This window comes from Hyposmocoma kahamanoa, unplaced genomic scaffold (genome assembly GCF_003589595.1).
Source record: "Hyposmocoma kahamanoa isolate Upper Pololo Valley unplaced genomic scaffold, ASM358959v1 109, whole genome shotgun sequence".
Lineage (NCBI taxonomy): Eukaryota > Metazoa > Arthropoda > Insecta > Lepidoptera > Cosmopterigidae > Hyposmocoma > Hyposmocoma kahamanoa.
The window spans coordinates 61228-86112 of record NW_020653361.1 but is presented as its reverse complement, the minus strand read 5'-3'; the positions used below and the strand labels follow the sequence as shown (position 1 = coordinate 86112).

Sequence of the window (24885 nt, the reverse complement as noted above, 5' to 3'; positions counted from 1 at the left end):
GCGAGTGTCATGGCAGCGGTACTAAACGACAGACAGTAGATCTCGGACTCGCGTTTTCGCCGAGCCAGTTTTCACGCAATTATCACGAAAATGGCCAGCAATATTAAACCAATTCACAAATCGAAACATTTTCCTATAGACCAGCTAGTTTGTGTCGGCAACTATGAGTTGGAAAAGACGATTGGAACCGGAAATTTCGCCGTCGTAAAACTAGCCACACATGTTATTACAAAAAGCAAGGTGCGTACCTTGGGATTTTCGACGAGTATTTTAGTGTTTTTTGTTTTATTTGTGTATTTTTTATTCTTACACTTTGTTGCTAAAGCCAGTGTTCAGTTTATAATATAGTGGTGCTTTTGTTTGCGATTATTTAAGTGTAAACTGGTGGTTTTTTCCACTGGTCTCCGGTCAGGTTTGATTTAGCAAACGTTTTACTATAACTTGTTTCTTATAATGACGAGGGGGCGAAGAACGTGTTTGATAAAAAAAAACATAACACAACCAGTTTTGGACGACGATTGTTTACTTGTTACTGACTTTACTAGCTCGATATTTAATTTAGTCGGTTTATAGTTCAAAATATTTTTTTTAATTAATCCGAAAGTGTCTGTTTGAAATTAAGGATCATGGCTTTATTTTTCTTTATTCCTATTGAAAAAATTGTTTGATTTAAAATTGCGGAAAGTACAAAAGTATGTTCATGACCTCTAAAATAATGTTTTTGTAGCAATTATTTTCAATTGTCTCATTAAATGAACGTCCCCACTCAATTACTTGAGAAGTTGTTATTGGTTCAAGAAATCTTCCTCTGTTTGTGTTATTAATCTACTACATGATCGTTACATGCACAGTTCAAAGAACCTTTAAATAGGAATTTCTTTCAGAATTTTGTAACATTATGATAAATATCTTATAAGAATCTTATTCCATAATTACTTTACGTGTTTTATATAATAATTCATCAGGTACGTTTTTCTTTATGATTATACCGAAGTACATAATTTTTTATTTGATATTCAAGTCAAACATCCGACTCAAGACCAGAGATAATTAAGATGTTGTACAATAGTGGGAAAAAGTTAATAACAATATTATAATTTTAAGATTGCTGTACTACATCAACCCATATGCATCTCGTCCTCATCCTAAGCATGGATTAATTCTATAAACAAGGTTTATAGAAACTTGGAAGTCCTAACATATGTTCATTTAATTCGTGGAAGACTTGACAATTTTCAAATAAATCCCAAAGAGAATTTAATATTCAAACGTTTCTTAGTTTTATTAATCGATGCGATAGTATTGTGATGACTGTTCAAGAGGTACTAAGTTCATTTCTGGATAGAATTCCGCCCAACTTCATATTCAATACCGTACTGTTATATTGTACCATAGGAGGTAAGCATACACCCGGCTGAGTAGCTAGCTGACGTAGCGCTAGACCGGCTTTTCATGGCAACATATTAGCTCATGTCAATCTCTTTTATATTCATTTACAAAAAGAGTAGACCTGTGATGATTAGTAGAAAAAGTCAGATGTAGCTGTTAGTGAGGAGACAGACAGTATGTCCTATTAGTGCTACATTAGTCCTGTACTTAATCCACCATACTAGCTCAATGATAATCTGCCACATAATATTACTACAAAGAGTTTGGTTCTTTCCTAACTACATTTAGATTTTTCTTTTCAATTGAATGTGTATTCAAAGTCATGATTTGTTTGAAATGTATTTAAAACATATTATTCTCTATACATTCAAATTTAATTAGAGTTTCGGTTTATTAGGTAATTTGTTATCAACATGTTAACAAAAGCAATAGAAGTAAAATTATTAATCTGGGCGTCATGTGCAAGATACCGGCTCAATTTGTATTATAACTCAAATGAGAAATCCTCTCTACCAAATTCCGCAAACGTGATCATTATTTTTCAGTGCAGGATCTAAATATCAGCCTCTACATAATAAAAAGTGATAAACGTACACTTAGTATGGGATATGGCACTTAAATTAGATAGTTATATATTTACTTTACAATAAGTTTGTGAAAATATAGAACCCACCGTCCCTATGCCACCTGTAACAAAAGCCACTTGATTATGGCGAAAACCGTATCAATGGCAAATAATAAACAATAAAAAGAATTTATTGTCTGCTGGTCTCTGAATGATTTCAAAAAATCGGTTGTGCAATACGGCTATCACTATCCATTGTAGTATAAATGAATATAAACATTACGTCACAATTAAAGAGAGTATGGTTTTTAAAAAATTTGTTACACGTGCAGAAAGACCTGTGCGCAGTAGCGGATTGTATAAATGTTGTCCTTGAAATCGTAGCTACTGCCACCGTACGCACCCCGCCGCCCGCCGCCCACCGCCTCCTGCCTCTTTGCGAGAGGCTCTGTTTGATGCTGTAAGAACGTATTACGCGGACATTACATTAATAAATTTAATAAATTTAACATTATGTAAATTAAACAAAGAAACAATAAACTTACTTGTTGCTTGTACTTTAAACTTTAGGGATATTATTCAGTCAAAATAAAAAATAAGTTACTGACGTGTATTTAACACATAACTTTTCCTTAAGGTAAAAAAAATTATGTAACAAAGTGCTTGATAACTCCAAGTGACTTCTCCAACTGGGCAATTAGCTTTTGGTGTCAAAGTTGGGATTTACCTTTCTGTATAATTCTTTCTATCTGACTTTTTTTACGTCAAAATGGCACAAACACAGATATATATATAGATACACATGTCTGTGGACAAACGATTTTTAAATGACTTTTGCTTTTCAATAACAGTTTGTGCTTAAATAACCTCTATGCTACAGCTGAGTACGGATCTCCTCTTATTAGAGTTCTAAGAAAGTCAACTTTTTCTATTTGTTTGTTGCTGTCGCTGCCACTGGCGTATTGCTTATTGGGAATTTCACCAAAAAAAATCAGTTTTTTATGAAAATAATTTATATAAATGCATTCGAAATAATTGAATTTTGAAGAGAATTGTCTTTAAGCACACTAGAATTGTGCTCAACAATAATATTATAAAAGCATAAATTTGGCCCATTGTCCTACCCATTGACTTACAAGTCAATGGTCCTACCACTATTTCGTCGAATAAACACGCTAAACAAGGCATGAGCTAAACAGCTCCCTGCAAATACATATATTGTGTGTGTATTTTTTTGTGATTATTCGTCGACGTAAAAGAAGTTGTTCAAAATAATGAATAGCACACGGTATTACATTTTGCGTATGTATGTTACATGATTTTTAGTGGTCCTATATATTATTCCAACAAAATAGCTTTGACAGCCGTGCCCAAGGTCCCGAACTGACCATGCGTAGGTAAGGCTTATACGGTATCCGATCGAAAATCGGAAAGAGCATTTACGTGACATGATTTACAATTCTGTAGTCGATTCTCATTTATGTCATTGTTGTCTTTGATTATTTGTTGTGATTGCTGTGTTTGGATGACTTTCTTGTATCGGAATTACCGCTTGGAATTTTTTCCTTAAATAGTATTTTAAACAAATAAAAGGAACGTTGGTAGGCTTGAAAGCGGGCCAAAGTAACCAAGTGCCGCTCTGAAGTCGATCGCCATATGTTTTTAATAATAATATTGATTGATGCTTTTCATTGCATTGACGAAATATCAATTGCTCTTTGGAAATTTTTAAAATTATTATTATACTTACGGGGCTGCCCGCAGTTTTTTGTGAAATATTTGGTTTGAACAATCCTTCCTGTGGTGCGGGATCTTGTTAGGTCGTGTGTTCTGGCTATGTGACATTGGGTCTTATTTCCTAACTATAATACTATAACTGTACAAGGAATCCTAAGAGCTTACATGAATTTACAGAAGCTTATAAGCTCGCCTTCGCGTAAAATATTGGCACGAAAAATTGTACAGCGCCCCTAGCAGTCACAAAAAGAACGCTTTTTTATTTTATTTTTTCAATACTTTTTGTCGCCCTTTCTCGGTTTACCATTTTGAGGTAATTTCCATCTATGATATTTTTAAATAATCATTGCAAATGATAAACTTTCTTACTTGTTTTTCGCAGGTGAATGCTTTATGCTTTTTCAATGAGTGGTCGTGTTTGGTGAGTTTGACGGCTCCGTATAGTATTCCCGTACTTACGAAGTAAAATGTATTTACTTCGAACATGATTTTGAAACCAGCAATTTGCCTTTCAAATAGCTGGCGCAGATGTCGAATTTCATCCAAAACATACTAATGTTTTACATGGGGGGTCTGTACTGCTCAGTGAGGTGCAGTTTTTACGAATAATGTAATATTCACGTGAGTGTCGTAGGTAGCGACTAGGCGACTGGCACAAGTGCCTGCAGCTCTTTCGTTTGCAGCATTACTGTATTCTAATTTAATTCATGCGTTTATCGGCTTACGTTACAGTAATGATAAATTCTTATTTTTTAGTCTTATGTTCAGTAGTGGAAAGGTAAGTTTGTGGATAATAATAATAATAATAACGCACACACTCAACATAGCTCCGCACTAGGGAAAACCCTGTGTCGCGGGTGCCATGGACACACACATAGAAAATCACAAATTACACCCAAACTCACGAGAGAAATAAATGTAGGCCATACAAATATTTCTCCCGACCCGGGAATCGAACCTGGGACCTCTGCGTGGCAGTCCGGCGTGGTAACCGTTCGGCCACGGAGACAGTTAAATGAATGGATGGAAATGTACATTTTTTATTTGTTCATAAAATCATGAAGAAAGTTTCGTTTACATGAAATTTGCCATTACGTTGTTGAAAATCTATAACGATTTGTACAGCAAAAAAGGTGACATTTTTTGTCATCGAGGTTACGCTCAAGGTGGTTCGATGATCCGATCGATTCGATCGATTGATATACTTTCATCGGAACGTAATTACCCGGAACAAGTCATGGGGCACTACTAGAGCAATATAGTTTACGTAACGCCTCCCGAATGAGAAGAAATAAATGGTTAACATAAAAAAAAGTAACATTTCAGTAGGTACAATGAATTAAAAAAAAATGTCCCAACATTTCGGCTTTTCCGTTCCCTTTCGTTCGGCGGGTCAGCCGGCTATCCTTCAAAAGATCAATGGCATGTATTGCAGTTCCCCTCATTTTTCTTCTTCGGTGCGGTGCCGAAAGCTTCAACTCTTCACACTACCGCCCGCCCTTCTTACCCACCATGACAGCGCAACATAAGAATGCAGATCGTTCAGCGGTGCCTAATCCCCCCACCGCGTTTATTTTTGAGTTCGCTAACATCCGCGGACTCCACTCCAACCTCAAAGCTGCCCACCATCACCTCGAGACAGCCCGGCCTGCCCTGCTGTTCCCGACGGAGACGCAGATCCGCCGTCCAAATGATATGAGTTACTTGAACTACCCCGGCTACTCGCTTGAGGGAAACTTTCAGGCCAAAGCCGGGGTATGTGTATATATTCGTTCGGATGTGTGCTGTCGCCGTCTGCGCTGCCTGGAGGACCCCTCCTTTTCCACTATGTGGGTGCTCGTAGAATCTAGTTGTTCAGCTAGAGTCTTCGCGTGCTTATATACATAGATCCCACAGCGGGGATGCGGAGACAACTGAGCCTGGCGACTCTTGACACGCAGGCGCAGTTCCCATCTGCGGAGATGGTCGTGTTGGGGGACTTTAATACTCACCATGAATCATGGTTGAGTTCCCTCAAGACTGACCATGCAGGAAGAACTGCCCACGCTTTCGCTCTCACGTATGACTTGACCCAACTGGTAACCCAGCCCACCCGGGTTCCAGACATATCGGATCATGCACCCTCTTTGCTCGACCTTCTGCTCGCGAGTCACCCTACCTACTATACAGTATCAGTCAGCGCCCCCCTGGTAAGTTCTCATCACTGTTTGGTTGGGTGTAAGGTTTCCCAAATGCCTCCAACTAAGCTGAATGAGGTCACTCGTCGCATTTGGCACTACTCGTCGGCGGATTAGGATGGTATGCGCGACTACTTTGCGTCCATCCCTTGGTTGCAGCACTGCTTTGCGGGAAAGGATTCCTCAGCAGCTGCCGATGCTGTTGTCGATGAGATTGGAACGGCTATCGATTACTACATACCGTCTTCCAGTGTCATCGCCAATCGCAGAGGACGCCCTTGGTTCAATCGCGAATGCATGGACGCTGTTAGTCAGAAACAGGCTGCATATCGTGGTTGGATCAAGAGTCGTGTAACAAAGGATCCCAACCTTGCGTTCCTTAAAGCAGCCTATAACAAAGCAACCAAGTTTTGCAGGAGGGCTTACGTAAGAGCGGATGCCCAGCGCGTTTCACGGATTGGCCAGAAGCTGGTAACCCATCCCACCTGTAGCCGTGCCTACTGGAGCCTGGCCAAAGCCGTGCAGTCCAATTTTTGTCGTTCGTCGCTGCCGCCTTTGAGGTATCCCAATGGATTTTTGGCCTATGGCCCCGAAGAGAAAGCCAATTTATTGGCCGACCTTTTTGGGGCTAACTCGCGCATTCACGACCAAGATGCGCAACCGCCGTCAATTCCCCACTGCGGAGTCACAATGCCTGATATAGTTATCAGACAATGTGATGTCCGCAAAGAATTGCAGACTCTTGACGTGCGGAAGACCTATGGTCCGGATGGGATACCTCCTATCGTCCTTAAAAGGTGTGCGGCAGAGTTGTCTCCCGTACTGACGCGCTTATACCGCCTCTCATACCAATCTGGTAACGTGCCCCTAGCTTGGAGGGAGGCCAACGTGCAACCTATCCCCAAGAAAGGAGATCGGTCAGATCCGACAAACTATCGCCCTGCTATAGCTGCACTTCAGTGCTCTGCAAAGTGATGGAGCTGATTCTAAATATCCAGATAATCTCCTGACCTGGAACGTCACTCCATTCTTAATGATCGACAGTACGGGTTTCGGCCGAACCGATCAACGGGTGACGTTCTAGCGTATCTAATGCATCTCTGGGGTGAAGCTATCGACAAACAGGGCGAAACCTTAGCGATAATTCTGGGTATTGCTAAGGCCTTTGATCGGGTCTGGCACCGTGGTCTCCTCTCCAAGCTTCCGGCATATGGTCTTCCCGGCCGCCTTTGTGAGTGGATCTCCGGCTTTCTGCGCGAGCGAAGATTGCGTGTCCTTGTTGACGGAGGCACTTCGCGGCTCGTGACAGTTAATGCTGGGGTGCCACAGGGCTCCGTGCTGTCGCCCACGCTGTTCCTTCTGCATATCAATGACTTGTTGCCTTTTGGCAACATTCATTGCTCTGCAGATGATAGCACAGTGCACGGTTGCTATTATAAGCAATCGTCAAGCAGCCGGGAGGACCCTGAGAGAATCCGGGAAAAACTTGTCGCTGAGCTCAACCATGTTTTGGAACATATATCGTCGTGGGGCTCCCGAAACATGGTTGAGTTCAACGCCAAGAAAAGTCAGGTATGCGCGATAAGCTCTAAAAAAACCCATTCATTCCACTTCCCTATCTTCAGGGTACAATGCTGACGCTGCAGGACAAGCTCAGCCTACTGGGGATGAGCATCCGGAAGGACATGAACAACAAAGATTATATCGAGAGCGTCATCTGTACCGCGTCGCGCAAGCTTGGCATCCTGAACAAGGTGCACCGATTTTTTACTCCAGAGCTGCGATACCTGTTGTATAAAGCTCAGGTCCGAAGCAGCATGGAGTACTGTTCGCACCTTTGGGACGGCTCTGCCAAGTACTTGCTCGATGCCCTAGATGGACTGCAGCGCTACGCCTTCCGTGTTGTCAACGATCCTCATGTAACTGAGCATGCGGAGTCGTTACAGGTTCGCAGAGATATAGCGTCTCTTAGCGTATTCTATCGCCTGTACCACGGTGAGTGCTCTGAAGAGTTATTATCCCTTCCTCTTCTTTCCATCAGCGGACCACCGGTGCCGGACTGCGTTGCCACAGTTGGACGGTCAGTTCAATACCGTCCCGCACTAAAAAGTTTGGCAATTCGTTTTTATGCCGAACCATCAAATTGTGGAATCAACTCCCGGCGCATGTATTCCCTCCCCTCTATAACATCGGGTCCTTCAAACGTAGTGTGAAGAAGCATTAGGCCAGACCGGCAAAATGATAGTGACGGAGTGAAGATATTTGTGTTTTCCATCCGTTACTCTCATCTTTGGACTGTATTCGCACTTTCCATCAGGCGCGGTGCAGTCATTTTGCCGAGTCACAATAAAAAAAAGAAAAGAATTACATTCGTTCCGAGCCTTTTAATTTGCTTATATAGTATTAAATATTCGTTGGCCATAATCGCCACGATGCCCAAGCCGGCCAAAATCTACCTAGGTGTTGTATACCTTAGAGGATGGAACATAATCTAGATGTACATACGTATACAGGCACGCGGTAATGCTATAATATCCCTTAGTCGATTTACTAAAAAGCATTTGAAATTTTACCATACGGCCTCGTCATAATTTAGAATATTTTTCTTGTTTTAAATGGAAAAGGCGACAATCGCTAATGGCGCGTGGCATCTACTATGATTTTCTAAAGTAAGCACTATACGTAATCTTATTTTATAAATATTGCTAACGAAAACACAATTATTTCTATCTGATGGCTGTTTGGTTAGAACTTTGCTTAGGATATATCACGGAGAGTGCGCTGGAGTTACGCGTTTTAGGTAATTCCGCCTTCCCCTTTCCATCACCGGGGGAGTAGACCCGAGTTATAACATTCCCTGAATGTTATAACTCGGGCCTTTTCAATGCGAGAGTGAATAGGCATTATTTAGGTGTGCATACTCCATCGTCTTCCTCATCGTCACTTTCCACCAAGTGAGATGGAGGTCAAAAGCTCACTTACCTATATTTTATAAAAAAAACCTTAGCTTCTTTTTTAATAATTAAAGTTATTATTCACCGACACCGATATAACGACCGATAGAGAAAAAATTATTTATAAAGTCCGTGGTGTAGAAAATTTGTATGCTTGCTGTTAATAAGTATTATGATAATATTAATCTCTACTATGGCGGCTACTAGGCTCGTGCCAGTGTCAGTTTTTTTATGAGTAATATAAAAACTATGGCGATCATCGCCAGTGTCAGTCGATGGCAGTTGAGGCAATTGAGTCTCAATCTTAGACTTAGAGGATGGAAGAAAAGTCTCAACAGAGCAACAACAGAGTGTCTATTTTGTTATTGATTTTACGATGACATTTACGTTATGAGTTCATAAATTATCAATTAGAAAAAAGAAAATGTCGTTGTCTAAAACCTAACAAAAATGGTCTAAATCAATTTAAGTTCCACTGCCTGTCACAACGCTTTACTAGGTTTCCCAAGTCCCCTTTCTATTGTTTTATTTCACAGGTTTCAGGTAATTGCAAACTTTCTTGTTTGTTTGTTTGTCACGATATTATTTAAAAGGTTTCTTTACCGAGATACTTGCGAAAGTTAATTAAACTAGCGATTGCTGGTGATTTCCAGTAAACCATTGGTGTCGATTCTGTGACTCGCGAGCTTTCTGGGATTTTAGTGGTGCAGCGCTGCTGGTGGCCCTATCGAGACCTTTCTCACGAATGGTCGTCACGTACAATACCCACGGAAAAACTTATTTCGTCTTCCACGCTGTAATTAAACAATTCACTTTCGTCAAAATTGTGAGTTACACTCCGCCACTGTGATAAGGGACGATACACATGGGCAGTTTAATTTTTTTAACGTGCTCTCCGCCAATCTCAAAAAACAATTTAAAAATTTAGCATTTTAAATGGCAACCTCATTTCGGCATCTCTGATTTAAACGACGACTACGATTGAACATTTTTGATATTTTAAATTTTATACTCATGGCAAGCGGCTGATCGCTGCGGTGAGAGTTGATATCGCGGAAAATAATTAATTTAGTCAGCGGCTATGTGGCGAAATGCTTCAGATTTTTATTGTAGTTTCCATTGTTAATTTTGTGTAGGTATGTTTCATTTATGTTTTTCCTATTACATTAAGCGTGTTCTTAACCTTAAGTCAGATTTATTAATTTGCCACCCGAATCCTTTCCTTCCATACCTTCTACTTCGATTCATCGCCTCCATCTTTGAATAACAATGCCGGTCGGCCGACAAAGATTTATGCAGAAAGGTCGCAATGTAACGAACCTACTGTAACACATGGATAATACGCACTAAATCACAGAATAAAACCAATTCACGCGAGATTAATAATAAAAGCGCGATCTTTGCCATACGCAGGATGTTAAATAATGCAACTATCAAGACCGACTATTCCAATTACGCCAAGTGTTGCTAATTACAATTTTTGTTTGTGCAAATATTGCTATACCTACCTAGTTGTACCAAAACCTCCACACAAATGAACTCCACAAAAAAAATTTAAAAAGAAGTGTTGGCAATTGAAAATTGGCGTAGCATTTTATCTATATAGAGTAGAGTGAGCCACAGCTGAAGATATATATTGGGTCAATATTCTTTGTTCGACATTGTATTTTACGTCCAAATCCAATCTAAATTCGAGTGCTACGTAAATTGCGTTCAAATTTAGATTGAAATAGGTGTCAGTTTGGAGTGGAAAACACCGTTATTAATTGGGCGTCCGAGAGTCTGGGAATGCCCGTGTAGGTGCTCACTCATACGAAATGAAGTTACCTAACCCGGGGTCGAACCTGAGGCCTCAAGCGCCGACTAGGTCAGGGCTGCGTTATTTCAAGGGAGAGAATGCTAATGGTGCCGGCTGTACCAACAGCCGAAGGGTGCGACCTTCGGGTATTGTCTAACTGTTGTTAAGGTTCACTCAGTCGTAGGTTAAGCTATACAACGTCATATTATTTGTACTGCAAATTCAATCATAACTAAAAGTAATTCTGGCGTGATAGTCAAATTAACATTAGCACTCGCAGATCCCAAGTTCACCTCGTTTTTCGCATTTAAACTGGAAGCTGCCGCGATTTTAGTGGCATTTTGACTTTCGGGTCCGTTCCTCACTGCTATCAACTCTTAATACCTAATAAGAATTAGGCCATGAGACAGGCGAGAGTCCAAACTCGTAAGGGAAACTCACAAGGAACTCATAAGAGAAATAAATGTAGGCCATACAAATATTACTCCTGTCCTGGAAATCGAACCCGGGACCGCTGCGTGGCACACCAGCATTGTAACCGTTCGGCCACAGAGGTAGTTAGTATTCTACCAAGTCATGACTGTCTTTTTTCTATGACCTCCGCTTCGCGGACTGACGAAAGGGAATTTTCTGTCTGAATGTAGACAAAAAGACTTGCCTATCTTTTGACCCTCTAAAGACATGTGCTATTATTAATTAATGCTTTCCGTGTAACCCAATTTCGTTACTGTGCAACACCATAACACTGTTATGTTATATACCTACCTATAAGAGGTCCGTGCTCATCGCTGTAACTCAACGAGAACCAGTGGTTGAACTACGTTGCCGTTGTTTAACACCAAGGCTATGCCCTGACCGTGACCCACCCCACTGCCGAAGGTTTGAACCTCGCGTTTTTGCAATATTACTTACCAAAATGTTAATAAAATTGCCGGAAGGCGATTTTTAATTCCCGTGACGTATTACAATAATTTAAGAAACCAGTTCACGAAGTCAGTCCAAGTCACGTGATGCCCCAAACCACGACTCGGGCCGAAGCCGCGGGCAGCGTATTGTGTTAAAAATATCAATAAACCTTGAATGTTGTTTTGAATGAAACGAATTAGTCTTAATAAATAATATAATATGCAGAATGGCCGCCATTGTGATTTCCATAAATTGTCTTACGTTTATGAATACGAGTGCTAACCATCCAACTTACGACGTAATGTGTCGTACGCTCAGCAATGAAGTGACGTACAGTACGATTTTTGGGGACCTGACGAAAAAAAACGATGAATTAACTCATTTGAATGTTATTCTTATTAGTCAGAAGTGTGTACGCTTTTTTTCATTGAATTTGACTGCCGACCGACGACACGTTTGTCTAGTAAACTGAACTTTATTATCAAGGTCATATACAGTGTGTTTTTTAACTCTTTTTGAATAAAATATATATGACCTCCATTTCACCTGGTGGAAACTGACAATGAGGAGCGTGCACACCTTTTTTGTATGAAAAACACATTTGATTTAATTTGACTAACTTCTGCTGTCTCGATTTTTTTCTTCCGATACAATGAAATGATCCTTACATGAAACTGACTCGATCAGCACTAAAAAAAATTAATTAATTTCTTTTCATTTTTATGGAAAACTCACGCTTGACCGAAAAATAAACTAAGCCAAAATTGTTTTCACAAAAAAAGACTGCGGTTCCTAAGACAGTATTTCTGTATCTCCTACAGTTTCGGATTTCCCCATATTGTTCTAATTTAAAAAAAATACTCCAGGTAGGAAGACCTGGGCTCGATTCCCAACGGGGACCCCATTACTGAGTCTTTCTGAATCATACGCAGTTTACTTTGCCAAGTACATCGATGTTGGAGTTTTATAATAGTTTTCGAAGACGTGTGCAATCCACGCCACGCGTTTGGCCAGTGCTTGTCTACCTTCGAGAGGACTCGTGCCCAGTAGTGAGACGTATACAAGTGCTTAAAAAAGTTTGTCGAAAATCAATTGATATCGCGGGTGTGCTGAGTGTACGGTGCTATCTTTAGAAGATAACTTATTATCGCTTTTGTCTTCAAGAGCGGCGATGACCAAAAGATATCGAGGTATTATTTTAAAGTACTCGATTATTTATTTACTTTATATTTATTTCATCACATGATTTACTACATACAGGAATTTCCTGCAGGGATGTTCGTACACTCGCGAAATACCCTTTTTTGTATAATAGTTCAGCACAAATAATTATTATCATTGGAGTATATTGGAGACTCCGATTTTTATTCTTAGAAACCGCGAGGATTCAAAAAACGAACGTTAGTAAAAAAAGTTAATCATCAATTCGTTTTACGTATCACTACCTGGAACGGCTCTCTTTTAGGAGAGGACTCAGGCCGCAGTGCGCCACGCGGGCACAGTGGGGATCATGAACTTTGGTCGGTTTCAATGGTTTCACCACAAAGTTTTCTTTGTATTCAAGAATGTATGTAACTAAGTAATTGACGCCGTAGACACACGACGCCTCAGGGATTCAAACCGTCAACCTTTCCGTTGAGAAAACGTTCTCTCACATTACAAAGTTAGACTAGTTGTTTGACTAGTGTTGTACATTCAGTCGTAACCGCGGAATTACTGCCATTAAAACAAACTACTTTTATTATACAAACTTCGAATATTCTGCCAACAATATATCGCCTTCCCTTTATTCGAAAGTGACAACTACCCGTCGACAACTAACCCTAATTAAAACTTTCTACATTTCTCTGTACTAGTCGAGTCTTGTGCTAAGGCTAATTCCAGTGCTCCGCGTGTCCACGCAAAAACGCCTTCAAGGTGCTGCTGTGGCTGCCCCGAATGTGTAGGCACGCGCAGACGGCTCCGACGCCGTATGACGTAAGAAAGCGACCTCGCTTGTACGCGGAGTGTGGGGCAGCAGTGACAGCATCTTGAAGACGATGTCTAAGAATTTTGATCGATGTGGAAATTCACTCAAAGAACGAAATCGTTGTTAGTTGTCAACTACAAACTTGTACGTATATAGCAGGCTAATAGTTACTTACACAATTGTGGACCTAACATGTTGTCTGAAATGTAAGTAAAGAAATAAAACAGCACGAGACAATTAAGTAATTCCTGTTCGTGTTGCAGGTAGCAATCAAAATAATCGACAAGTCGCGCCTCGACGAAGACAACTTGAAGAAGACGTTCAGAGAAATTGCCATCATGAAGAAATTGAGGCACCCACACATCGTTCGGTTATATCAGGTATATAGAAACTTAATTCACGTGCACGGTTCTCCTCTGGGTAGGTTTACTGGTGGTCCTCAAAACGTGGCTGGGTATGTACGTAGGTACTTACCTATCGCCGCTGTGCAGTCACATACGCAGGACGCTAAAGACCTTAAGTTCATTTCGGACAACTTGCCGTTATTATGGAAGAATCCTTAATATTGCAAATGTCTTAGGCAATAGAAATCACTTTCCAAAGATAGTTATTATGAAGAAATTGAGACATGTGTTGCATCATCAGGTTAAATCAAGTATCTATATGTTTCAGTTAGTACAGGTCACAGTTTCATTACTATTAAAATCATATCATAATGTGGTAATGTGCATAATGTGGTGTAATGGCCCTGCGCTACTAAGGATAAGCACCAATCTAACGGAAGTTTTGCTGCTGAATTGCGCACGCGCCGAACTTACAGATAATATTAAGTGAACGTCGCGCGTCGAGCAAAGAATCTACGTCCAGATATGATGCTTGTAATGAATGTATTTTGACATGTCCGTATCGAACAATTTTGCGCGTGTTTAAATTACGAGTCCAGAGTACATTATATTCTGGGTAACCCGGTTAGCTTGGAATGGGATTTCTAACGTCAGTTCGAACTCCCATTATTTCTTTTACATCTTACTTCAAGACAATTGAAAATGCAAGAGTTTGCAAGATAAATCCAAAAATTAAATTAAAAAAAAAAACGTTTTGTCCATTAGATATCCAGCATTAAATAGTCGCGTCCAGGCTTAAGAAATTAATTGTGAAATGAAATTAATTATTGATTTCTTTGGTGTTCCGGCCTTAATACACGCTTCTGTTAACTTAGTTATTACACATGTACTTCCTGTGTAATCTCATTATCGAAAGTGTATTAACATAATTTTCATTCAACCTATATAACGTTTTGCTGCTGAGCGCGCACCTCCTGCAGATTTCGTGAATAATGTTTCTTTCACCGAATAAATAACTAACTTACTATAAAAACTAAATTATTACCTTTGGCTATATGGTGTATATATCTTTGCCTTTAAAAGGAAACACGAACAAAAAAGTTTAAATTAATGAACTTTTTTGTCTATGACTAGCTTGTTTTTGTGGAATTTTTAATATTTTGCGAATTTTATACTTCTTTTGTGATATATTTATTTCTTAGACTATCGGATTTTTGTCCATCCTCTAAGATTTATTCGGATAAATATTGCTCTATTTTTGTAGTAAATTTAAAAACCATAGATTTTATTGTATTGCGTCTTAGTCATTGAAAACGATATTTCTGTGTTATTTTAACAGTTAATTTAATTTCATCTCGGTTCCGCTTAATTTAATAACTTAGTTCAAGTCTTTTTTTCATTTCAGTTCGAAGCTGATGTTCTTGTAGTCAAAGCTCAATAACGAGGAAAAGTAATTTTAGCATAATGACTTGTAGCCAAAGCGCAATAAAAAAAGTTTAGCGCAATGATAACATTGTAAAATTATATAAAAGTGGTTGTAGTAATTATTGAATCGTAGTTGCGGACACACTAATTTACAAAGCAAACATTGCCGCTCTTTGTTTTGGGAATAGCATAGTACTATTAAAAATTATCAAATATTATACAAACACAAGGCCAAACACAACGATTTATTTTCCTTTTATTTAATGTTGCGTTTCTCTGTGATTAATAAGGAAAACTTAATAACCGGATAAGAACGGTTCCGGAGTCAGAACCAAAAACCAGTTCTTAAAATTGGAACGGCTCTTCGTAGCGACGGCTATGGAGATGATACAAATCCAATTTCAGTAGTAGTAGCTCCAAACTATCGTCTAACTTTTGCTTTGTTTTCCCTCATTTTCTCGTTTCATATGGATCAAGGAACAGAATTGAACCTGACGACCTTTCTTAATGCGGATTATGTATGTATAAATAATATACGTCTCATGAACTTAACGACACGAAACATAATGAGTCATTATTAATGACATTGCATTTGAACTAGTGATAATAACTCAGGCTGCTTAATAAGTTGCGAAAATGTAGGTTGTTAATGATAATTCATTTGTGTATGACATGTGTACTGGGATGGTAATGACAAATTCGATATTAATATACGTATATGTACTTAATACTTTTTTATGTTTTTGTTTCAAAACGATATTTTAAATATTGTAATTCTGATTTCCAGGTCATGGAGAGCACACATACAATTTATTTAGTTACAGAATACGCTCCTAACGGTGAAATATTTGGTAAGTTTTATAAAAAATATTTATGTAAAACTTATACGAGTATTGTCTATATATTAATGTCTTAAACTATCTTCGTAGTTTTACTCTCGGCATTTAAACTATTCAGCTTAGTAGAACTGGTTGTCACCTGATACAATTTTTTGTTAAAAGTTACATCCCCTTTGAAAGGTTCCCTTGTTCGCATCCTTAGCAATTTTCACCTCTATTTTCTTCAAATCAGATACTTAGTATCTGGGACAAACCTTATATTCCCCTGGTCCTATCAAGAATCTCATGTCATGCGTAGCGCTCTTTCTCGCTTACATTTTCTTGCCTACTTATAGTTCCATATATCTCTATATAAGGCTCTGAGTTGGTTTTATTTATTGAGTGTAACTATTTTTCTATTTAATTAACTTTTTTCATTGCAGACCATCTAGTCTCCCGAGGGCGCATGCCTGAGTCCGAAGCAGCGCGTGCGTTTGCGCAAATGGTCTCCGCGGTCGGCTACTGTCACTCCAGAGGCGTCGTGCACAGAGATTTAAAAGCGGAAAACTTGTTGCTCGATAGCAGTATGAATATTAAAGTAAGTAGAACACAGACAAATGTTCTTAATGGAATGAAATATTAATGAAATACTCAAGAGGGAGCTACGTACCTTTTTCGGTTCTTGTTATGTGTACGTATCGTACACTTCACGACACTTGTTATTGGGTTAGGTAGAGACGACAGCCTTCCATTTAATATGACCCTGTTTCATATTATTAGTTTTTACAATTAATTCTAGTTTATTTTGAGTACTTTTCTTCTGGTCTTAAGAATATTTTTAATTTGGTTGAATTTTTAGGTACATCGAGATTCATCCAGTCTTTCCACATGACTGAACCAAGCAGAAGATTAAAGACTGATTACAAAAAAAAAATGTGTAGCAAGTTAATTGATATTATTAATCGGACCTGATTTGATCTTCACGGCATCGCATTTAAAAATTACAGCATTGGGCGAGTTATCGTTTTCGTGTAGTCTTCTTTCAGCGTGGTCTCCCATGGGCTACAGTGTTTTGGAACACTTCTTTTTTGTGCGTTTATTTGGTATTAACAATGCAACAAATAAATTATCTACATTATCATAAAATATCAACAACTGTATTCATCTCCAGTTGGCAGACTTTGGCTTTAGCAACGAATACACAGCAGGGTGTCCACTTGCGACGTGGTGCGGCAGTCCACCGTACGCTGCGCCTGAATTGTTTGAAGGTCGACAGTACGACGGGCCCAAGACTGATATTTGGGTAATTATTATTCGTTGATGCAAAAATATAGTCTTCAAATTAAAGAATCATCAACACGATAAAAAGAATATTTATATTGCTTTAAGAACTTTGAAACCAATGTTTTTTTAATCATTATAGTTTATACATCAGATTAACTCAATGACAGTGTATTTGTTCATCTAAACGTAAGTGACGTAGCGGTTCGAGTTAACTAAAAAAAGTTCTTGTATTTATCTTATTTCGTTTTCAGTCACTGGGCGTAGTCCTCTACGTGTTAGTGTGCGGCGCACTCCCGTTCGACGGTAGCACTTTGCACGAACTACGTAATGTTGTGCTCAGTGGAAAGTTTCGGATACCGTACTTTATGTCACAGGGCAAGTACTTTTGTCATTACCGTTTCTGCTCTGTCATTACCAGTTCTGGTATATTTACCAGAATTGGTAATTTAAAATTATTTAATTATTGATGACATACACAGACGGAAGTGTGGGATCAAATCATCTAAAAACCATTTCTAGCGATCCGTACCTAAATTGGAAAACAGAACATTTTTGGTTTCCTTTGTGTTGTGTGTATCGTTAATCTGTCATAGTAGATTATCTGGGAAATCATTTGACATATTGTGATTTGGCACTTTCGTGTCGTTTTGAAAATTGTTTCATATTGACACTTTTATTATCGTATTCACAATCCTTTAGAAAAATACAACTGAAATTTTGTTGATAATTGATTCGGTGTTTTCTTTATACAAGAAAAAAATCTTTACTTCAATTGTAATTGATAAAGGATACAGACACTAATTACACATCGTAATGCTCTCGACCAGTTTCTTATATTGAAGCGCTTCATGTTTGTTTTTTAAATGTATTATAATCGGCCAATTCTCTTGGCAGAATGCGAGCACCTGATCCGCCATATGCTGGTTGTGGAGCCCGAAAAGCGTCTGTCACTGCGCGGAGTGGCGAAGCACCGCTGGCTGGCGGCGCACCAGCCGGGGCCGGGCCCGGGCCATTACGGTAAACGCCTCGAAGAGTGGACGCCGACCGGCCTGACGACCTTCTCGCAACTGTGCTGTTGTCCGCAGACGCGTCGGAGGGCGCGTGCGCGTGCCACGAGCGCGGCGCGGCGCGAGACGACGGCGCCGACCACGACACCATTCTCAACCACATGCTGTCGCTGCCCGGGCTCAACAAGGGCCAAGTGCAGCAGGTAAGTGTCGTGTTCGTCGGCCGACAAATTATTGAAAACCGTTTAGTATTAATTAAACGTCAAAATATGCCACTTCAGTATGCAATCTTCAGTTCAGTATTTTACTATCGTACATTTCCAAAACACTGTATAATTGCGGAGTTTTTTTTTTCAGTCAGTACAAGAAGAGCGGTTCGACCACATATCCGCGATCTACCACTTGTTGAAAGACAAACTACAGCAGAGGAGTAGTGCCAGGAATAGTCTGCAGCACAGAGGTAATACTTGTTATCCACAATTCCTTACTATGTCTCTTTGTGGGTTGTACATAAAAACTTTATATCAATCTAATTAATATAATCGCGTAGTAAGGTCAACGATTCTGTACATTTTGATAATTTTGTGTAGAACGGCTTATTTCTTTTTCGTCATTTGAGGAGGGTCCTGACGGCATTGTGTTTCGTGTTCGCAGACTCACTGGATTCAACGACAGGACAGCCCCTGGATCTCACTAGTTGTAAGGTTAGTAGACACTGCACGTAATATACTGTCAAGAAAACTCAGGTGTCAGTTATGGAATGATAAGGTTTTATTGCACCGAGTGACATAAAGAGTCTTGGAATTAAACCTCACAAGTGTAAGTTACCAAAAGTAAATGTTAATTAATATATGTTTGTAATATTTTATTACAGAGTTCAGAAGACGAGCAAATGGAAGCGGAGGACTCGACGTCCCAAGAGTGCCTCGTCTCCATTCCGACCGTCAACGTCGACTACATGGCCGACAAGGTCGATAATTTGGAAAAGGTCAGTTCGAAGCTATCGAATTATCAATGTTTTGTATTAATTGTTATTCTTTCAAACAATAATAAATGAACCCAGATCATGGTCGCTTAGAGTTTAAAAACATTTTAACTACGATATTCAAAAAACAAGCTAAAACTTTATTTGCAGTTTAACGACGGGTCGACACCTATTGTCGAAGAAACAACGCAGTCTCCAGCACAGGCGCAGACGGAGACTCACGCGACGAGACGGCACACTGTCGGTCCAGGCGATTGCAGGCATACACAGGTTAGTTAAACATCATTATCATCCGAGGCTTTCGTTACCAGCTTTTTATCCTTTTTAAAACATATAATGATATTTAATATTATCGTCGTCGTGACCAATATCATTACCATCCTGTTAGAAGTGAAATTAAAAATGTGGATTTAAGTGTTTGATATAGAAGTTCAATTATTGTCATTCAAGAGAGCGGTTTAAGGTTTGATTTAAAAGAATCAAAGAAAAAAAAACAAAAAGTGTAGGAGTTGCTGGTGAAGCTACTTTATAACGGTTTAAAAGTATTAGTAAGATGGTAGTGATATGTGCTTATAAGTAAAGGCGGCAATAATAAATTATACACGGAACTGTTTACTAGTAGTGAGATTTTACTAGCAGTAGAGCTCCTCGTGAAAGAGTTCGTCCAGAGAAGCATTGCCACCTTATTTATTTCTGCCGCCAAGCAGTAATGCCAGCATTACTGTGTTCCGGTTTTGACGGGTAAGGGTGCTGGTGAAATTACAGGCATATGGGTCTTGTCAACTTATGTCTTAGGGTGACGGGCGCAGCGGTAGTGCCCCTCAGATCTTTGCAATTTAAAGCTCTGAGTGGCATTGTAACTGTTATGGACAGGCGCGTAGCTTACCATCAGGCGCACGACTTGCTCGTCCCGTCACTTGATGTTATAAAAAAAGGTATATGCTAAAGTAAGTCTGCTGCGCTTCGCTCGTGTCTATTCGGTTTGTGATTGTGTCTAAGGAAGATCGTTTGCATTTCCGGCGCAGGGCGGCGAGTTGGGCGTGTGCGGCGCGGCGTCGGCGGACCTGCGCGCGGCGCCGCTGTACGTGTCTGCGCAGTTCGTAAGTACAGTGGGATCGACACACCGTAACGAAACGTGCACGTCGGAGACGGTTCGCTAAATTCTTCGCAGACACGTAAACTCCCCAACGCGGGTCGGCGATGTCAGTGGAGAAGAACGCGTTCGAATACTCGAGCTCGAAAGGTTTCGGAATAACCGTGAATTGTAGACTTTTGCTCTTTGGACATAACAAAACGGCGCCTACAACCCCCGCAATCGCATCGTTCCAGCAACAGACGTCCCCGAACGTGTCGATGCTGCCGAACACGAACCTCGCCGCGAAGCTGCCCGCCGTGCAGCACCAGCCGCCGCGCTACTTCAGCGTCAAGGACCAGCACCTGCTGAAGCCGCCGCACGCCATGCAGAGCCAAGGTAGGCCAGCGGGCGGCCGCGGCCGGAGCCCCGGCCGGCCCGAAGTGACCCGAACTGACCCGTGGCCCGTGCGTTGCAGCGTCGTCGTTCGGGCGCCGCGCGTCGGACGGCGGCGCGCACGTGTCGCGCGGCCGCGAGCGCGCCTGCTGCCACTCGGCGCCCGCCCACCACGTGAGTCGCCCCTCCCTCCCTCCCTCCCCGCCCTCCCGCCGGCCTCCCTCTGAGTCTCAGCGCGTGTCCCCAGATCTCGGACGGCGGGCCCTCGGCGCAGCCCGACGACGGCGACCCGGCGGAGGACCAGGCAGCCGACTCCTCCTACAATAGCAACCTGTGCAGGTGCGTTGCCCGACGTCACCGTGCAGGTACTCAATGGAAGGCGTTAAATTGGACAAAAACGACCGGAAACGTGGCTCCATTGAAAGTAACCTTTCGCACGTTGAAGCCGAGTCGGAAAGTTAAAAAAATACGGATCAATCGTCGTATACGTCACGCGCAATTACGCAGAAGAAAGAGTGCAATAAGTAACGTTTGTATTTCGTATTCAATTCGTTAAAAGTCCAAAATTTTGCATGCGATTGTCGCAGGTACATGTTGAACCGTGGCAGCAGTAAACGACACACGATGGCGACGCCCGAAGAAGCCGCGAACGCAGCCAGCACGTTGCCCAGCAACAACATGGTGAGTTTGCGTAAATACTGAAAAGCGAAAGGTGAACCGTTACAGTCGCCGAATTCAATCTATGAACAGTAAAAAAAAATAGAAGCAAAATTATCTAAGCTAAATTTTTTGAAATTTGAAAAGAAACAGTGTATTTACACTGCCGTAATCTTACTTTGTGGGTTTGTTTTTACTTTGTATCTTCCGCAGCCAAACACGTCTCCCTCATCATCAGCGAATATCCGAGTTAGGAGAACAGGTCTCCTTACTGTTACAGAAAGACCACCAGGTAAGTGAAACAAAAAACACACACAATTTGTAATGGTGTTTCAAAATTATGGAGTAAAGTGTTACTTAACCTACTTTTTTGCACTTTAGCATGGACTGACAGACTGACTGTTTTTGCTATATTTGTTTTGTTTTTAAAGTAATTAGTTGTCGAAACTGTTATTTCACTGCTTAAATTTTATTGATTGTGGTAATGACGAAAAAGTAGTTTTGTTTTAGTGCCCGTTTTATATTAGGCTTAACTTGAAAAACAAAAAGTTTTCATCATTACCAAATAAGTGCAATTACGTTTTTGATATCTATTGTAGAATTTCTAGCAATTGTTCCGCATGTTGCTAATTAAAAATACATACTTTATTATTGCATCTGCGTTGTTTTTTTATTTTGCTAATTTTTGTTTTTTTTTTTCTTACATATTATTAAAAAAATTTAGTCATAAGTCCAGAATTAGTGATGGAAGTTGAGGCTCGCATGAAGAGGAATTACCTACCCCCGTCGATGGGGGCATACCAAAATCCATACCAGGGATATCAAAGTCCACCCCCCACTGGACCATCTAATCAGAATCAATCCAATCAGGGAATGCCAAACTACGGCACACAAAACCAAAAAATAAAACCAACTTTAGAGACGATACCGCAAGGTTCAATCATGGGTGTCAAAGGCTCGATCACGTCCGGTACGCCGATTACGCAATCGAATACATATTCGTCGCCTATTGGTAGTTATTCTCCTGCCCAGTGTTTGGTGCCCGCCGTGGTGCCGGGGTCCATAACTAGCGGTACGCCAGTAAACGCGCAAGGGTCTATCACGTCCGGTACTCCAATGAACAATGCCAGTTTTGATAGTAATACAAGTTTTGGTGCCAACTATGGCAATCCAAACGGGAGTACGAGTCGGTCGATTACCTCTGGCACTCCGATGAGTGCGGGGTTCGACAACTTCACCAGCGCCGGTTCCATTGCCTCGGGGACACCGATGAACGCCAGCTTTGAAAATAATTTCAGTAGCAATTACGGGTTCTCCCATCAAGGATCCATAACGTCCGGGACGCCGGTCACCAATTTCGAGAACCAGAACTTTAATTTTGGAAATTTTGAGACCAGTTTTGGTTCTATCCCGGGGGGTACGCTGTTGAGCCAAGGCGCCGCGGCCGGCGGATCCATCACGGCCGGGACACCCGTTCCGAACACCAATTACAGCAATAATAATTACAACACTAGGCAAAGGAAGTATTCAGGACCGCAGAGGGTGAAACTGCAAATGTTAGCGACAGTTCAAGAAATGGGTAATTTTTGTTTTTATTTTGTTACCGCGCATATAGTACACGCGCAACTAACTCATCGGCCACGTCGGCAGTATGAAAGCGGCGCGGACGTGGAACTTTACGTTTATAAAGCGACACGTACCTCCGCAGCGCACGGCGGCGGGTTAGTCGGCCACCGGTCAATTAGTTGCGCGCGAACTATATACAATTTGGCTTTCGGTTTAAGACTTGCGTAGCACAACGTATAACATTTCAAAATATATTTTCATTTATTTACACGCATATCATAAACTCTTGATATGTTCGAAAACCGCAAATTACGACCAGCATAATGATAAACTGTTTTGTGAGAACAAATTTCTTATCTGTGAAAATGATCAACTCAAATGTCAACCGTGACCATGGGACCTGTAAAGGGCCCGGAACGTCGGTTTGTTTGAAAAAACAAATATACGCGATTTAAATCCGGAAAAATAGTTTCATTTCCTATGTGTAACAATCGCGAAAACCTAAGAACTCGATATGTGAAAATGATATTATAGTCTAGCCAACGTAGCATCATCTTTTTGACAGCTGTGAACAGCGACAGCACGTATCTTAATAATACTTGTCCAAATAGGAAACGATTAATTATATAATTTATATCCTTTGTGAACATTAACAATGTTTTTATTTCGGTTAAATAAATAGTTTTTTTTTAATCTATCGATGTCCCAAGCCAATTCCAATCCTATTGGATAGTACTTTTATGTGATTAGATAAATTACGTAGCATGGTAGAAATGTCCCCAGAAATTAAGTTGTTAAGTGTTGTCATTAACGAAAATTCTTATGAATGCACAATATCAAATCTAATATACTTGTGATATTTACAACTAAATGTTAATTTCGCCGAAAAAAATACTAACAAATTATTTAAGTAACCAGACATTGTAGAGAAAATAAGAAATGAAATTAATTCAGACTGGTTGAGAGATGTACATTTTGACAATCCATAGAAGATACAAAGCATTGTAAATTTAAGTGAATTCAGCTCCAGCTCGTGTGAAAAAGATACAGATGATGACTTTGGTTGTGTACAATAAGCATACGCAGACCATTCGGATATTTCATTTCGTATGTAATATTCTTGCTTTTAAAATTTTCCTCTTGACTTCAGCCTTGGCGCAATTTTTAGTGATCTCAGGTTGGTATGAATACTACTCAATTATTATAGTATATTAGTAACTAGTACCATACTAGTGTTAACGATACTGAGTGGATGTGTTGCGACTCTTAAACTATCTGTCAAAAAGAGAATGCTATCTTGGCACGACCGTATTGCCTAATATTGTCATGAAACTCGGTTTTATAATTACACTCAAATTCGGAGTATCTCTGAAAAATAAAACAATTTGGTGGTCGACCTCGAAATTTTAATATCAGTCGGGATGAAGTTTTATTCGAAACGGAGTGTCAACAGCAAACAATTTCACAAGTTACTAGATGTCGAACGATACGATAGTCGGGATCGACTTTAGTTTGTTTATGAATTATAAAAAACTAAGATTGCGCGACATGCGTGAAAAATAAGTTTTTTTGCATTATTTTAGTAATAATTACTACTAATAGCTCTGATCGACGCCGCAGTGCCGGTCGTAACGCGCGGTTCCTGAACACATCTTGGAGAGGTTATAATGCGTGTATAGATAAAGCGGGGTATGTAACTGTACAGAATTAGGCATTGAAACACTTAGAATAATAACGCATAGAATGATAGTTTCATATCAAACGAACTGTCACAAGTGAGGCAAAAACCAAATTCATGTAGGCGTAATCAACTTGTAACTACGCTCGTCGGCACGC

The 24885-nt window shown here is 40.3% G+C and overlaps 2 protein-coding genes across 4 annotated transcripts in view; one reads left to right on the top strand and one right to left on the bottom strand.

Moving 5' to 3' along the window:
- LOC113238840 (serine/threonine-protein kinase SIK3) lies at positions 1 to 24885 on the top strand. Of its 2 annotated transcripts, none has more exons than XM_026475691.1 (19): positions 1 to 240; positions 13759 to 13875; positions 16052 to 16115; positions 16526 to 16680; positions 17254 to 17385; positions 17618 to 17741; positions 18261 to 18383; positions 18452 to 18576; positions 18731 to 18833; positions 19028 to 19077; positions 19248 to 19361; positions 19509 to 19628; positions 20384 to 20458; positions 20688 to 20829; positions 20987 to 21000; positions 21074 to 21165; positions 21414 to 21507; positions 21697 to 21775; positions 22208 to 24885. In XM_026475691.1, the coding sequence occupies exons 1-19, from the start codon at positions 91 to 93 to the stop codon at positions 23275 to 23277; spliced, it is 2943 nt and encodes a 980-aa protein (XP_026331476.1). In that variant the 5' UTR covers positions 1 to 90; the 3' UTR covers positions 23278 to 24885. The 2 variants fall into 2 exon arrangements, with proteins under 2 accessions (XP_026331476.1, XP_026331471.1); XM_026475686.1 differs by having other exon boundaries at positions 20909 to 21000.
- LOC113238876 overlaps positions 21368 to 24885 on the bottom strand; it is a 45275-nt gene continuing 41757 nt past the window's right edge. Inside the window, exons 4-5 of one of the 2 annotated variants that reach the window (XR_003311140.1) lie at positions 21662 to 21754; positions 21368 to 21524 (exon numbers count right to left, since the gene is read on the bottom strand). The gene's annotated coding sequence lies outside the window, so the exon portion shown is untranslated. The remainder of the gene's footprint in view (positions 21525 to 21661; positions 21755 to 24885) is intronic. The other variant, XR_003311141.1, reaches the window with a different exon arrangement.

Coding starts and splice junctions, on each gene's coding strand:
- LOC113238840 (XM_026475686.1), top strand. CDS start 91: ATGGCCAGCAATATTAAACCAATTCACAAATCGAAACATTTTCCTATA. Junction 19,078..19,247: donor TGGATCTCACTAGTTGTAAG/GTTAGTAGACAC, acceptor ATTTTATTACAG/AGTTCAGAAGACGAGCAAAT. Junction 19,362..19,508: donor AGGTCGATAATTTGGAAAAG/GTCAGTTCGAAG, acceptor CTTTATTTGCAG/TTTAACGACGGGTCGACACC.